The sequence below is a fragment of the Talpa europaea genome (genome assembly GCF_964194135.1).
Source record: "Talpa europaea genome assembly, chromosome: 14".
NCBI classification, from domain to species: domain Eukaryota; kingdom Metazoa; phylum Chordata; class Mammalia; order Eulipotyphla; family Talpidae; genus Talpa; species Talpa europaea.
In genome coordinates this window covers 41083795-41099898 of record NC_140082.1, presented here as the reverse complement: position 1 = coordinate 41099898, position 16104 = coordinate 41083795, and the positions used below count along the sequence as shown (strand labels likewise).

General features: G+C 37.4%; 1 protein-coding gene across 4 annotated transcripts in view; it reads right to left on the bottom strand.

Moving 5' to 3' along the window:
* Positions 1-15801, bottom strand: part of ZEB1 (zinc finger E-box binding homeobox 1) — a gene marked incomplete at its 5' end in the record, with an annotated part of 139386 nt that extends 123585 nt beyond the window's left edge. For all 4 annotated transcript variants that reach the window (XM_084253980.1, XM_084253981.1, XM_084253983.1 and 1 more), the window contains one exon: positions 15744-15801. In XM_084253980.1, the coding sequence (XP_084110106.1) occupies positions 15744-15801 (58 nt within the window). The remainder of the gene's footprint in view (positions 1-15743) is intronic.
* Positions 15802-16104: the final 303 nt, after the last annotated feature.

Below are 16104 nucleotides of genomic sequence, written 5' to 3'. Positions count from 1 at the left end.
TTTTGCTTTTTGTCTTTTTAGTATTTTTTCTCATTCTTGCCCCCCTTTCTAGATACATTGTTTCCAGATTTTTATACCATTATCTCAGAAACACAAAAAGTCTAGAGTTAATCAACAATTTTACCCCCCCTCAAACATTTTACACAGTGCATGTGCATACCTACATATATACACTATTCACACACACACACACACACACACACACACACACACACACACACCATCTTCAATGTTCTTAACCCTTTTCACAGGTCAGTCTTTCCAACTGCAAACACAGTCCTTCTCTATGAGAGTAGACTATTAACCACTACTGTTACCTGACTTCTGATTCAGTCAACATTAAAGACATATGGCAATCCCCAGACTCTTACAACTCAGGTAAACTTGAACAAGATGCGTGGTTAATGTAGTAGTGAAATCTAACAATAGCTAACACTTTGCTTCCCTCTCCACTATCAAAGTCTGCCTTACTTTCCTAAGTCATTTTTGAAGTTGATACAATAAAACTCCCCCATATCCATCTCTTATGAAAAAAGGAAAGGCAGATGCCGCCCATCAAAAATATCAGCTTGACATGGTAAAAGTTATGATTATAAAATATATAATCATTAAGTTTTACTATTGTCACATAGCACATAAAGCAAATTAAGCATAGATGGTACAATAAGGTATAAATGAATATTAATATAGTAAGGTTAAAGTTTAGATTAAAAAATGCTGAGGAGATTACACATCATAAACCCCCCTGAGTTAACATACAAATTAGCTCACATGTGAAATATTTAAAAAACTGGTACATAAACCAGATAATTTTTTTAACATAAGATGTATTATTAACCTAGCTACTGAAATGTGGTAATATATATATTTAGTAAGCACTTGATCTAAAAAAAAAAAAGGACATTGGTATTAATCTATCTTGTGGCAGATAGTATAATTTCCAAAAAAGGCTTTTAATTTTTTTGGTTCAATAAGAAAAACATGTATCAGGCCTATAACTAATCTAAATGAGAAATATTTGGGTAAATAAAACTTCATTTTATGAAATCTGATAGTTTTGTAGATGCCCAATTATTTAATGCAAAGAATAAAATTATTGGCCTCATTTATCACTGGCAATCAGGCCCTGGATTAGGCCTACTGAAAGAATGGTTAAGGTCATGTAGCTGTATTTTGTTAAATATCTGTGGCAGGGAACTGATATCAAAATACAGATACCAGGTTCACTAGATTGAGTTATACACAGAACAATTAATAAGTGCCAGAAAGGATGCAGAAAAATATGTAGTAGTAATAAACGGGACTTTATATCTTTGGAGAATGAAAAATGGCAAAAAATCCATTTTATTCCATAGGACTACATATTTGTATGGATTATAATTTATTGTTTTGGAAAGAAAAGTAATCATAATTTTCCACAATTGTTCAGAGCTCAAAAATGCACAATCAACTTAGTGCACTGATTTTTTAGCAATCAACTCTAACAATTGCCACTTCTAAAGTAAGCCTTTTATTGACAATGATGATGGTGAGCGTTATATATAAGGAGCGTTATATTATATATAAGGAAAATCTGGACAAATTAGCGTCTTCTATTATAACTGTTTCCTACTTTTGTAAAACACACACATACATTCTTGAAAATGTGATCATTTAACATTTAATTAAAAGATAATGATGGATTATGTAAATATGTCATTTCCTTCTTCAAAAATTCTGGCAATTTCCCATCATTTCCTAGATAAAATATAAACATGACTATATAAAGTTTTGTTTTGCCTTCACTTGCTTCCTCTATAATTCTCTAGCTTCATCTCTACTAATTCTTCTATTTACCCTACAGTTTGATGAAATGTGACTTGTAGGGTCTCACGATGTGTGTGTGTGTGTGTGTGTCTGTGTGCATGAACTTTTACATCTACTATTCCCTTGTGTGGAATGTTATTTTCCATATATTTACTATATACATTCTTTTAGACTTGGCCTAGCGGATGCATAGACATCTCTTCTGTGCATGCAGAACAGAATATACGATTAGTTACTAAACTATATTCTAGAAATACATTTTTCTGTTTTTCTTCCTCACTACACTGTAAGTTCTTTAAATCAAGATGCTATATCTTTCACCCTTGGAGTCTCATTGTCTACCACATAGTGAAGAATTATAGTCATTCTATGATGAACAAACTTAGATGCAAGGAAGATGAATTATTTCCCAAATTTCATAGGCCAATTAATGGCAGATTTAAATTTAGAATCTAACATTTCTATCTCCGAGATCAGTGCTCATTCTGTAAAAGCACCTATGGACTGCAGATAAGAAGGGATTATGCATCAATATCTATAATTTTCAATGGGACAGGACTGGGATCTTAAAAAGAGCTTTAAAATAAAAAATAAGACATGTTAGTTATAGAGAATTTTCAATAAATTGGGATGGCTGATTAAAAGAGATAAAGAGGTATGTAGATACATGCAGAAAACCCCCCAATAACAATAAAAATTACATGTGAGTTAGTCTAATAACATATACTTTTTTGAACATAAAAACAGAAGTAAATAAATCTATACACACCTGCAATTAACTTATCAAGGTTCAAAATAAGTATTTTTTAGTCAAAACAAAATGAGGGGTAAACTAAAAATAAACAAGATCAAGCATTTATGCTACAGCAGGCAATGGACATCATAATTATGCCACTGTAAGAGGAAAGTCGATTTATTTCGTATATATCCTTTATAAGGAAAGAAGTTAAAAGAATAGTGTAACTTAAATGAAAAATCAATCTGAGAAGAATAGACTGAAAAAATTCTCTATTTACAATTTAAATAATATATAATGAACACAGATATATATAGTTTTTAAATATCCATGAAATGTAAGAACACCAAGCCTAAGTATACCTTTAAAGTCATCTTTGGGGCTGAGGGGAACAGGACAGTAAATAATCTCTCTAGATTAATCATTCATTCAACATGTACTAAAAGCCCACCATGAGTTAGATGTACTGAGAAGCAACAAAGAGTGGCAACTAATGAGCCTACTCTATAACCTAAAATTAAATGGATTCAAATCCCTGTTCTACTACTTATTAGCTGTGTGAACTTGGGCAAAAAACTTAATCTCTCTTTGTTTGGTTCATCTGTTAAAAAAAAAAGTTTGAAAATAATAATAAAATTATTGCGAGCATCAAAAGGAGCTAATAAATGTAAAGTACTTAAAGTAGCACCTGGCATACAGAAAATGATATAAGTGTAATAGTTGCTATAATGTCCATGCTATTACTACAACAATTATTACTATCTACTGCTAGCATGAAGAGATGAGTAAGACAGTTTCCATTCTAAAGGGAACTATACCCAATTAGGGAAGATGATATACAATCAAACCACAATACTACAGGATAAGCACAATAATCTATGTATAAAAAACAGATGTGAAACAGAAAAGATAATTAACTTCCTCTGACAAATAGGAAAAGGATAAGGAAAAACAATTTGGAGAAAAAAAAAAAAAAAACACAAACCTGAAATGAAATCCTGTCTCCATTTCAAAATATACCAGAAAGTATGGGATAATGGAAAAGTGTATTTCAGGTAGAGGAACCAAAAGTATATTTAAAGGGATAGGGAAAAAAGAATAGCTTGTAGATACAAGAATCTATAGGTACTTGGTAGAGAGTGGGAGGTGATCAGCTGATAGACAGAACAGCAGGGGTATGATCACAAACCTAGGCCTTGTATGTCATGCTAAAGATCACAGCTTTATCGGGAAGTTAACAAAGATCCAGAGAAGGAAGTCAGAGAATGACTGAATCAGACTTTCTTTTAACAAAAATTGTCAGCACACTGCTTGACAGAGAAGAGTAGGGAAACGACAGACAGTGTAAGAGTTTGGGTGAGAAAGGAGGATCATAAAGCAACAGAAATAGAAATAAAGAGGAAAATTGATTTGAGAGCTATCCAGGGTGTAAAATTGACAGATGTGGTGATTATCAGATAGACTACAGGCGAGAATGTTAATTCTAGGTTTTAAGTTGGAAGCATAACATATTGGTGGTGGCATTAACAAGACCATGAATGCAGAAGGAAAGCAAGACTAGGTGAGATACAGATAAAAGGAATTAGTTCAATTTTGGATATGTGAAGTTTGAGAGTACTGTGGGATATGTAGTTGGAAAAGTTGCACAAACAATTCTATACTCATATCTGGATCTCAGTCTAATTCTGAACAAGAGATAAATATATTGAAAATGTGCTACAGGTGAGAGCTGAAACTAAGAGAGTTGGATTAGACTCAGTATGTACCAAACAAGAAGAGAAACAACCCTGAGTAACACCAAAAAGAAAAGACTCTAAGAGAGAATGGGAAGATACAACAACAACAAAAAGAGTAATAATATTGAAGCTGAAGAAGCAAAGCCTTCTAGGACAGTCAACAATATCAAATGGGGGGATGTCCACTAAGATAAAAAGTAAGATAAAAATCTAGGAGGCTTCATGTGGTTTGGAAGTTGATGGAGACCTTTACTATTCAGCTTCAATGTAATAGGGTAGAATCCTTATACAAGAACTTAGGAGATGGGTAAAGAAATTTTAATATCAAAAGGATAAAATTATGGCCCTTAATGAATTCAAGATAAGTGGTAGGTTTAAATAAATTCAAATAAACATAAAAATCATGGAATGTGAAAAAGAGCTGGTATAGTACTAAATTCATTAAAACCGTGTATGAAATAAAAGAGACCATGAAGATAAGATAGCACCCACATTCTGCTTAACTATGGCTACTCTCCATGGGTACCTTTATCTAAAATTTTAGCCTTACTCAAGTATGTCTCCATGGGTTAAAAATATGTCAAGGAAATAAAATATTTTGAAAACACTGATTAAACTCAATGCAATTGCTCTCAGTTTTGTATATAAAACCAGGAAAGTATTACTTGTGTTCCTCTACATTCTTGAGTTTTTGGTTCTTAGTTGGGTTCTGAAAAATATATTTTTTTAAATGCAAATAGAAATTCCCATATTAAATTAATGAGTAAGGTCAAGTTTTTATCCTTTGCAAACTGTTCAAGGCTTTCTCAGGCAAGCTTCTAGATAAATATCAAAACTAAGTATAGAAAAATTAACCTGAAATGAATCATAGACCTAAATGCTAAAGCTACAAACATCTAAAATTTTCGTAAACGCAAATCTGCTTAGAGTGGACAAAGATTTCTAAAAACACAAAGCCTAAAATGATGACATTATAAACTAGAGTTCACCAAAATTTAAAACTTTTGTGCTTCAAATACTAAATTATAATATACTATGAAAATTAAAAGACAAACACACAAAGGGTTATTTCAAACATTTATATCCAAAAAAGATTTTGGATCCAAAATATTTAAAGAACTATTACAACTCATTAATAATAAAAAAGCAACCCAATTATAAATAGGAAAATGATTGGAACAGACATTTTGCAAAAGAAAATAGACAAATGGCCAAAAGTCTATTAAAAGATACTTAGGGCCTCCCTGGTGGTCTAGGGGTTCAGTGTCAGTGCTATCACTGCTAAGGTCTGAGTTCAATACCTGTCCAGGGAGCTAACCCACATATGGCACAGCAGACCTCTCCTGTCTCATCTGCTGTTCCCATTAATAGCTTATTTCAGTAATTCTGCCTGCTCAGCTCACCACCCTGTTTCTGGGGAGTTATCTCATTCCCGCCCCACCCCCCCACCTCTGGCCTACACTTCAGTTCTTCTACACAAAATTTAAAATTAAAATTAAAGATATTCAAACATCATTAGTATCAGTGAAATCCAAATTAAATCCAAAAATACACTTTCATTGGAATGGCTAAAATTAAAAACATATGTTTGTAAGAATTGGAGCTACTAGAATGTTCATATACTGCTGGTAGAAAAGTAAATGTTACAATCACTTTAGAGATCAGTTTCTTACAAACATAAACATACACCTACTACATGACCCGTCAATTCTGTATCTTGGTACTTACCCAAAAGAAATATATGCATGTATCTACACAAAAATGTGTATGTATATGTTCAAAACAGCTTTATTTTATAGCAAAAACAAACAGAAACAAAAGTAGTAAGCCTATTGTAGGTTGAATGGATAAATTTTGATATATTCATACAATGGAATACTATTCAGCAATATAAAATAAGTGAATTATTGAAATATGCAATAACATGGATGAATCTCAAAAACATGTTGAGCAAAAGAAAGAATGAAATGGTACACATACTGTATAATTCTGTTTATATGAAACTCTGGAAACAATAAATCTAATACATAGTCATCAAAAACATGGGTTGCTTGGGCCAGAGGTGGGGAAGACTGAGATGAAGTACAAGATAGAAATGTTCTATATCTTAACTGTGGTGGTGGTTACACAGATGAATAAATATGTCAAATCTCATCAAAATCTATATGCTTAATCGTGTTTGATACCTCAATAAGGTTTACTGCAACACACACAAACAATATTAGGATATTATTTTAGCTTTTGTCTTGAATTATACCACAATAACATTCTATGTTCTAAGAAGACACACAACCATCTTCTTAAATTCCAAATTAAGTTTAGAATTTGAGGAACTGTGAATTTCATACAGTCCTTGGGCTTGAGTTGTTTTATACAAGTAACATTGGTAAGTTATCCTTGAGGTCCATATTAAAGCTATACACATAAAATTAATTTGGTGAGATCTCTGTTATTACAATGTTCCTTAGAAAGAATCAAAGGTAATCTTTCCCAAGCTAAAAGACATCACAAGGAACATTAAGATAAAGCTTTGGTGTATATTACCATTATATTGCTGATTTAACAACCTTGTCCTTAAGGTTAACACAACTAAGCAATGTTAAAAGAACAAACAACAAATTTTATAACTATTTTTTTAGGTGGCAGTTATATTAGAGTTAATATTGGGTAAGAGGCAATAAATCGTCAAATATAATAAATTTTATCTAATATTATCAGTAAAAATTTAAAGATATGTTGAATTCTTAAAACATGTACAAGGCTCAGTGATTCATACATCTGATTTAATCTTTCTAGCTCTGAGATTACTGTTGCCATTTCATACATGGGGGAATTCAAGCATTGGGAAACCAAGCAACGTGGCTACCATGATTCAGTTAGCAAAAATACAGGATTAATCAAAATTCTTAATCACTACATAAGATCCTCTTAAGAAAGAAATGCTGTATTTAAAAGGTAAACTCCAGATGCATTAATGATCTAAATATAAGATGTAAAACAACAAAACTAATAGAAGAAAATCTAGGGAATTATCCTTGCAATTTATGGGTTAATAAGGACTTCTTACTACCCACAAAGTCAAATTTGGTATCTTTACATAGATTATACTTAGGGATTCCTGCACCATCATCAAAGTCATCAAATGATTTACAAATTGGGGAAATATTTGCCATGTCTAAAACCACCAAGGGGTTGCTATTTCAGATACACATGGAATTCCAGGAAATCAACAAGAAGTACTGGAAATCAATCAAAAAGAATATGAATAGGCCAGACACAGAAGTCAAATGGATAGCAAGGATATGAAGACATATCACTCTTTCTGGTAAACAAGAAACACATTAAAGCAACCATGAGGTTCCACTTAATAATAGCTAAATTAGCAAAATGTGGGGCACTGTATAATATCACAAGGTAAATTCATCATTTGTTTTGGATGCAAACCATGAAAATACTACACAGATAGAAGTAGTGAATTAGACAGACATACAATATGAACAGATAGCAAACAATACTGAGTAAAAAAGGTAAAATAGATTAACAAAAATAGCAGTTATACAGATGTCTAACCACAAAGAACTAATTTTTTGCATTTCCATGAAATGCTCTACCCCTGAGCTATAACCCCTAACTACATGATTTCTAAAGTGTGTATATGTGTGTGTATGTATATATCTTTAAATACGTACATATGATGCAAATGAGGATTGGAAGTATATAATGAATGGAAGCTGAGACTGAAAATTAAAAGAGAAATTTATGATCAAAACAATGAGTATGCCGCTAAACAAAACTGTGCATTTGAAATGTTTTAAGTGATAGTAATATCAATTATTAGATTTGTGCCAATTGATTAGAAATGCCTTTTTCTGAGATGATAGTGTATTTCACATGATACACTCTGGTTTTGATTATGATAAATTTAAAAATTTAGGGCATCTAGTTCTTGCTGGTTACTATTATTGATAAATACACTCAAAATGTTTTAATAAAAGGAACGTGTAGCTATGACTATGAGAAGCCATAACCTAGTTCAAACTAATTAGTAATAGGGACTTGACATGGTTATTTGCCTCTTTTTTTTAAGTAATTTTTTTTAAAGATTTATTTATTTTTATGCAAGAGTTGGGGTACAGGCCAGAGGCACGGGAGGGTGAGAGGACTCACCAGAGACAGAGCGGGGAACAGAACAGGCAGAGTGACCGAAATACACTGCTGAGGGGAGTGGCGGGCACAACAGGAGAGTTCTGAGGCACCATGTGGGATTCTCCCCAGCAGGCAGGGATCCAACCCTCACTGCAGAGGCTGCGAACAGCTTCACAGCACAGTGCTCAACCCGCTGTGCCACCGGGGAGGACCTGGTTATTTACCTCTTTAAATTTGTCTGCTTATCTGCAAAAAATAGATTTTGGGTGACTCTTCCAAATCTCACCAGTGCCAAAATTTATTTTATTTTCCAAATTTTTAGTCACATGAAATAATTTTCTCCCTTCTCAAAAAAAAAAAAAAAAAAGACGAGTATCCAAAGAGAATTAGAAAAGTGATGTTGCAATAGGAGGAAATAGCAACTTAGTTTTAAAGGGTAGAGAGAAGAAAACACTAAAGGGATACAGTGATTTTCAGTCTTTTCAAGTCCTTAAGACAAAGTAAGGTTAACTTGTGCTCAACTTCAGTCAAATTACTAACTATATGCTATTGCAGATACCACTATTACCTATCTGAAAACACAAATTAAATTTTTTTTAAGTTTCTATGTGAAAGTGTGAAATCAATGGTTTATCTGTATCAATTTGTAAATTTTAAAAAAATTGCTAAAGGTCCCTTTCTTATTAAAAATGTAAGCTTCCAAAGGGACGATGAGTTTTTTTAATCAACAAACTAGTCACTCTCAGCATTTAACAAAAAAGGAAGCATTAAATGAGAAAGATGGATTAAATGAACATGAAGAATTTAATAAAGAAAATAAGAATGCATTATATACGTTGGTGACCATGAACAGAACTGTTGTTACATTTTATAAGAAAATGATTATTTAAAATATCTAAGAAACTGAAATTAGAATACTTAAAAAAACCAACATTTTGAAATTATGATTTAGAGAAGTAGAGGACTTACAATCTTCTTACAACAATGAACATGAAAAACTGACAGCATTCTCCTATTATCCTTCATTCACATTTAATTTTAAATATGAGTGGGAAAAGGAAGTAAGGGAGTGGGAATTAAGAAGTCACAAAACATCTGTTACTAATAATTCCAGCACAGATGTAGCGTTTACTGCAAAGAGATGATGAAGGTTTTCTCAGTTTGTCATAGTATTCTACCAACAAGTCATAGTATACCTTAATCTCCAGGTACCAAATCTCAATAAGTATATAAAGTTGATTATGAGGAGAAATGTGTATATACAAAGATAAATGTATATAAATGACATGTATTAAATAACAAGATGTTTGAAGAAATGAGAAAAATAATTTCTTAGAGAATGAAAACAAGAATCTAATAAAGTTTCATAGCTATAATACAAGTATACACTTGAACTTGTTTTTTTTTTTTCTCTTCCCTTTATGGAATCTTTCAAGTTATCTGCGATTAAATTATATACTTCAAAGTATATTTTAACAAAATTAATGAAGTGAGTTCTAACTATTAATTTTTTTCTCTGAAAACAATCTTAAGGCAGACTTTACTTACTAGAGAGCATTCTGCTCTTTAAATAGTATATGGCTCTTTAAATAGTATATTTTTGAACAACCTAGGTTCACACTAACAAGAGTAAAACCTACCTAATCAAGGTTAAAATCTAGACATGTTTACACTACACCAAAATTTTTCACTTGATAAAATTGTTGTGCTAAGAATGTTACCTTTTAAGGAATACAATTCTCAAAACACTATCCCAACAAAAAGGAAAGATTATTTCCTATAGCAATGCAATGCCTGTACAATAAATGAAATTTAATTTTAAGTGGGATTACCACGATACTATTTCTATCTCACGATGTATACTTATTTTCTTCTTTTAACTTATACAGAGTTCAATGATTATTGAGTTAGTAATATATATAACATGCAGCCTTTTTAAAGTATCTCTTAAACCATTTTTTATTTTTCCTTATCAGTGAACTTTTTCTAGCTTATTTTTTTAATTTTTTCTTCCAACAATACATTTTTATTTTAGTTTATATCTCTATTAGAATGAACACACATTTCCACATAAAATAGGCTAGATTAAGAAATCTTTTTCAAACCCAAATGCTGTATCTATAATTTTATTAAGTACTCTTTTTCACACTAATGCAAAAAATCTGCTTAATTTTTCTTCTCTACTGCAATTCAATACAGGTAGTTAAGAACAGCTAACAATATAATTCCATATGATAGTGCATCTGTGTTTACATCTGGCTCTAATCACATGCTTAAAAGTGATTTATGCAGGGTGAAGCAAAAATGGAGTGGGGAGAAACAAAATAAAAACAAAATATAAGAAATAATTATGCTATTATTTAATATCATTCCCAATTGCATAGAACTTTCTCACCATATGGCTCAAAGCTGTTAAAACTGCAAATGCAGGGTACGGTATATGAAATAAAATTATTTTATGTAAGGATCATCTTAACAAGTGATTGACACCTTCAATTTATAAGATACTGTAAGCTTTTCCTCCATGCTACAATTAATATGTCAAGGTTTTGTGGTAAAGTCCCTCAGTTCATTAAAAATAAGTAAGTGAATCATAGTTACTGACTGCTGAACTCTAGGAACTAGAACACACCAAATTCAAGGAAATGTGAAACTATTCACACATAAACACACAAGAACCATGACATCCTAAAATCAGAAATCCACTGTTTTTGCCTGACAACTCCAGTAATTCCTACTCAATTCAAGATAAGCAGTATTACTATTGCATTATGGTACTGGTGTTGATGCATTTATTGAGACACCATAAAAAATAATTAGGGAAATAAATACATCTAACATTTGACCTAATGAAAAGCTTCCAAAAGTCTACAGTATAATTACATGGACACAAACCAAAAGGACAACTAAATTCATTAAGTCATGCAATTTCTTATATGTAAAATGTTATACCAATTTTTAGTCTATTGTAAAGAATTATTTGAGTAGAAACATAATAATCAAAGTAGAGATTTTCTCACATTTAAAACTTCAAAAACAAACTTACATTCCTTAATTTACCATACACAAATTTAAAATGTACACACTACTTGATTCTGATTCTTAATTAGAAGGAAAACATAAAATTTAAAAATCACTAACATCTGACTAATATTTAATTCTTTCCTTAGTAGTTGTCTGCCAACGCATGTATAGATTAAGCCATACAAGTTATGTGAAAATAATTACACAGTATTACCAATCTGATAATTGTATTTTCCTTACCATAGTTAACCATTTACATCTTTTAACATCTGAAAACATTTATTTTCAGGGATCTTATGAAAAAGGAGGCTGGCTAAAAAGCTCAGTAAGTATACATAATAAATATGGGCGAATCATTTACACATTCTTCTCCAAATCCAACAACATAAAACTTAAAAAAACAACGCAGTGCTAAAATCATTCAAAAGCAAGACTAAACTGATGGCACTCTCAATTACAAGATTTAAAAATCTCAGATTTATAAAACTGTTGAGTTAAAACATTCCTACTTCTTTCCAATCTTAGAAGGCTAGAAAATACTTATGCCTAATTTATCTGGGGCTAGTTTTAAATATCAGTAAGACACAGAATTATACTTAAGGTCCTAATCAATGCAGAGGTCCCAATCAACAGTAGATAATAAAGAGACTCATGGTATTACTACACCAATACTAATTTTTGTTAGCATCCTCTACTGGTGGTTTCCAAAGATAGCAAGTGGAAATGGTACAAATGACATAAAGATATGTCCCTGCTAGTCCATTTAAAGTGGATTCATGAGCATGTGGTCATTAGTAGCCAGAGTCCAACCCCCACCCCCAACCTAAACATATAAATAAGAAAAACCACACAGTGTGCAAAATTAGAAAATGAGAAGACAATTTTTTTTAAATACAACAGAACATTACATTATAAATGGTAAAAATCAATTTCAGCAATTCTAATGCAACTCCTTACAGATGACTAACATCATAACATAAAGTTACTACACAAGGTTTGATACCTTGGCCAAGCCTTGCTCAGTTGGTTTACCCTTGTCAAATTACATTACTTGATTTTCCCATTCATACTCTGCTGATATATTCCAGAAAGGAAATTAAAACGTTTTACTGGAGGCTCAGCAATAAAATCTGCTTACCTTATTTTATAATATAAAAATATTTACATATAAATAACATCATAAAGCATCTCTGTTTATCTCGCACTGTATACATCATGTATTCCTTCATTAAAAAGATTTAAGAGTCGACATTTCTCCAAGCAATTCTCTCCCAAAAACTGCAACTTAATTATGACTGCGTTGCTAAGAAATATTAACCTGCACCTATCCTGAGGTTTCCCAACACAATGGCATATAGTTTCATTTTTTTTCAATTTGCAAATTATAAGGCTTAATCAAATAGCATGTCTGTAATTAAAAGTAATGGATGAAATGCATCCGAGAACAAAAAGAAATACAAGGAGAGAGCCAAAAGTGATGAAAATGGAAGATACCTGTAGTAACACAGTGCTATCTTAAACACCTTTTGTTTTCTGTGAGTAATGAATACTGCAGACAAGGCATTTGGTACTAAACAGCTCCAAATCTGTTTTCCTAATATTAAGCACAAAGGAAAAACACTAACAGCAAAGGTGGTAAATAAATCCCTCCCTTGAGAACGAAAGCAGAAGACAGGAGGGGGCTGACATACATGCAGGAGAAAACTAAACACCATCTTTTTTCTACCTGCACAAGTTGCCATTTGCTGCAGCGATCGAGAATCTCTTTTTCCTGTTGATTTCAAGTACCTTTCAGGATAGCTTTTCTCCCTTAAGTCATCTGTTGATATGCCTTATGAGTATAATAGTCATATCACAGGATCTTTAGGAGAAAAATCCATTCTTTCCTGTTCAGGTAAACATGTTTACAGCAGCTGCACAGACGCTGGGTGGTTCAGACTCACATGTCACACACATGTCGTCAGCAACAAGAAAAGCCCCTTTCTCTGGCGATGAACATTTTAAATAAGGCAACAAGCGAACAACCCTTTCAGAACCAACTTACCTTTCATAAAAGCCACATCAGCAACAGCGGCAACAGCTCAATATAGAACACATTATTTGACGCTAAAACAGGAAATTAAAATTGCAATAGCCTATGTAGGCTCCGCTCCTGGCTGTAACAAGTCATCTCTCCACAATGAGGACAGCAAATATCAGTTATCGATCACAACTAACAGACGTCCTTACACCACCAATGTTTATTTGAACCACCAAAGCGATTTATGAAAACAGTGATTTTAATGCCGACTCAGATACACACGAAAAAAAAAAATAACGTTTACGATTGCAAAGAAACCTCTTGAAACAGCTTACAATCTTCGTACTTGCTTCTAGACAGGAAATCCCACACAAAATCTAAAATTGCCAGGAAAGGTTACAAAACCTCGCGTTTCGCATCCCAGAGGGGAGGGCGGGGGGGAGTCTGGCGCGGGGGGTGGGGCGGGAGGAGGGCGCGAGAGTTTCTCCTCCAACACACATGTCCTCCTCCTCACGCCACGGCCATCCCGTTATTGGCGCCTCTCATTTCCCCACTCTGGAGAAACTCGCTTCCAAAAGAACGCAGGGACCCCCGGGAGCCCCTGGGTCCGACATGGACGTGTAATTCCTTATATAGCCTGGGCTGCAGCCCGCGGCAGGGCCGTCGCCGCCCATTATTATACAAACAGGTACCCGGCCGCGCGGGCGGGGGCCTCTCCGGCTCCCTCCCGCCGCCCCCGGGCGCAGGAGTCTCGCCCCTCTCGCCACAGGAACTGTCCAGACAATAACAAGCCGCGGACCTCTCGCCGCCGCGCTGGAGGGGAGGCGAGCGCGGAGCCGACCCCGCGAGCAGCAGAAATCCACATCAACTTCCACCGTCTCTCCCAACTGGAAAAGGCAAGGCGACCGTGCCACACACCGCCACATGCTCGGCTCTCGCCTCCTCCTCCGCCGCTATTATTATCATCATCATCATTATTATTTTTTAATTAAGTCTCACGCCAGAGGGTTGTGTATTTCGTCGGCGCCCGGGCACCAATCAATAACCCCCGGCGCTGCAGCCCCGCGAGTCCGTCGGTCCGTCCGCCCCCCTCCCCCACCCTCTTTCCACCCGCGACCTCGAGCGCCATCCCAGCTCCATTATCCAGCTTCAGCGCTCCGTGCGTCCGGCCCAGGTAACAACTTCCCCAAAAACCGAAAGAGAAAAAAAAAAAGAAAAAAAAAAAAAAAGAAAGAAAGAAAGGCACAAGCACAGAACCCCAGCCCCGCGCGGGGAGGGGGGCTCCGTCTGTGGCGCTTCCCCGTGTCCACGACCAGGTTAACAACTCCACAAACACACCCGCTGCCCGGCTCGCCGCCATCCGCAGCTCTCCCACAGCAGCAAGTAGGTGCCGTTGCTGCCCCTCCGCCGGCGCCCCGCGCGACGCGGACCGCACTCGGGGGCTCGCCTCGGCGCCCCTCCGCAGCCCGGGGGGGCCCGGCGGCGGCGGCGGCGAGGAGGGGCGCTGAGGGACCCGCGCGTCCGCGACTCCCCGCTCCGCGGACGCGCCTCGCCGGCCGGTCCCAACTTTACCGCGGCCGGGGGCGCCCGGTCCGCCCGAGCGCGCCCCGCCGGCGCCCGCGCACACGCGCGCACGGACGCCTCACGCCGCCCGCGGCCCCGCCGCCGCCTCCCGCCGCGCGCCTCAGCCCGGCCCGGCCCGGCCCGGCCCGAGCCGCGGGGCCCGAGCGCCGGCGCCGGCCGGGGCCGCGGCGCGCGGAAGCCACTTTGCACGGCCGGCGCCGGGCACAAGTTAGTTAGTTCCCCGGCGCCCGGGGGCCTCCACGCCCGGGGAGAGCCGCGCTGAGGCGGCGGGGGACGGAGAGGCGCCGGGGGGCAGAAGAGTGGGGAAAAGTGCGGAAAGAAGCAACAGCCGCGCCACCCGGGGCCAGAAAAGTGGCCGGGCGCGTCCCGGCCGCCCGCTCTGCGCCGGGGATGCGGCGGCGGCGCGGCGCGGCTAACGGTCCAGGGAGGCGGCAGGGGCGGCAGGAGCCGCTAGGCGGAGAGAGACCAGGTAAGAGACATAACGGTTCAGGGAGAGCGAGCGGCCGCGGCGCGGCTCCGGCAGCGGCGGCGGCGGAGGGGGGCAGAGAGCACTACTTTCTACTTTCCCACTCCACTTTGCCCGTCCCTGCCCCGGCCGCCCCCAGCCCGGCTCGCCCCCCTCACCCCCGGGACGCCCCGGCTGTCCGACTCCCCCTGAGTCCGCCGCTCCCGGGTCCCCTCCGCCACTCACCGTTATTGCGCCGCGGGTTCGCCTGCTTTCTGCGCTTACACCTGGGGCCATCCGCCATGATCCTCTCGCTTGTGTCTAAATGCTCGAGTCACCTCCTCCCCCTCCCTCCCCTTTCCCCCCCCGTCCGCCTCCACCCCTCCCCCCTCCCCCCTCCCCACCGCACCTGGTTTACGACACTCGCGGCTTTACGACATCACCTTCCTTACACCTAGAGGCGCTCGCTCTACGGCCGGAACCTTGTTGCTAGGGAGAGGACGGTTTGCGGCAGTGTAGAAGCAGCTGAATTTGAATTGAGGGGGAGAGGGAAAAGTTTCCCTCAGGTGTCGTGGGGCGGGGGAGGGGCGCGTGGGGGGGCGCGGGG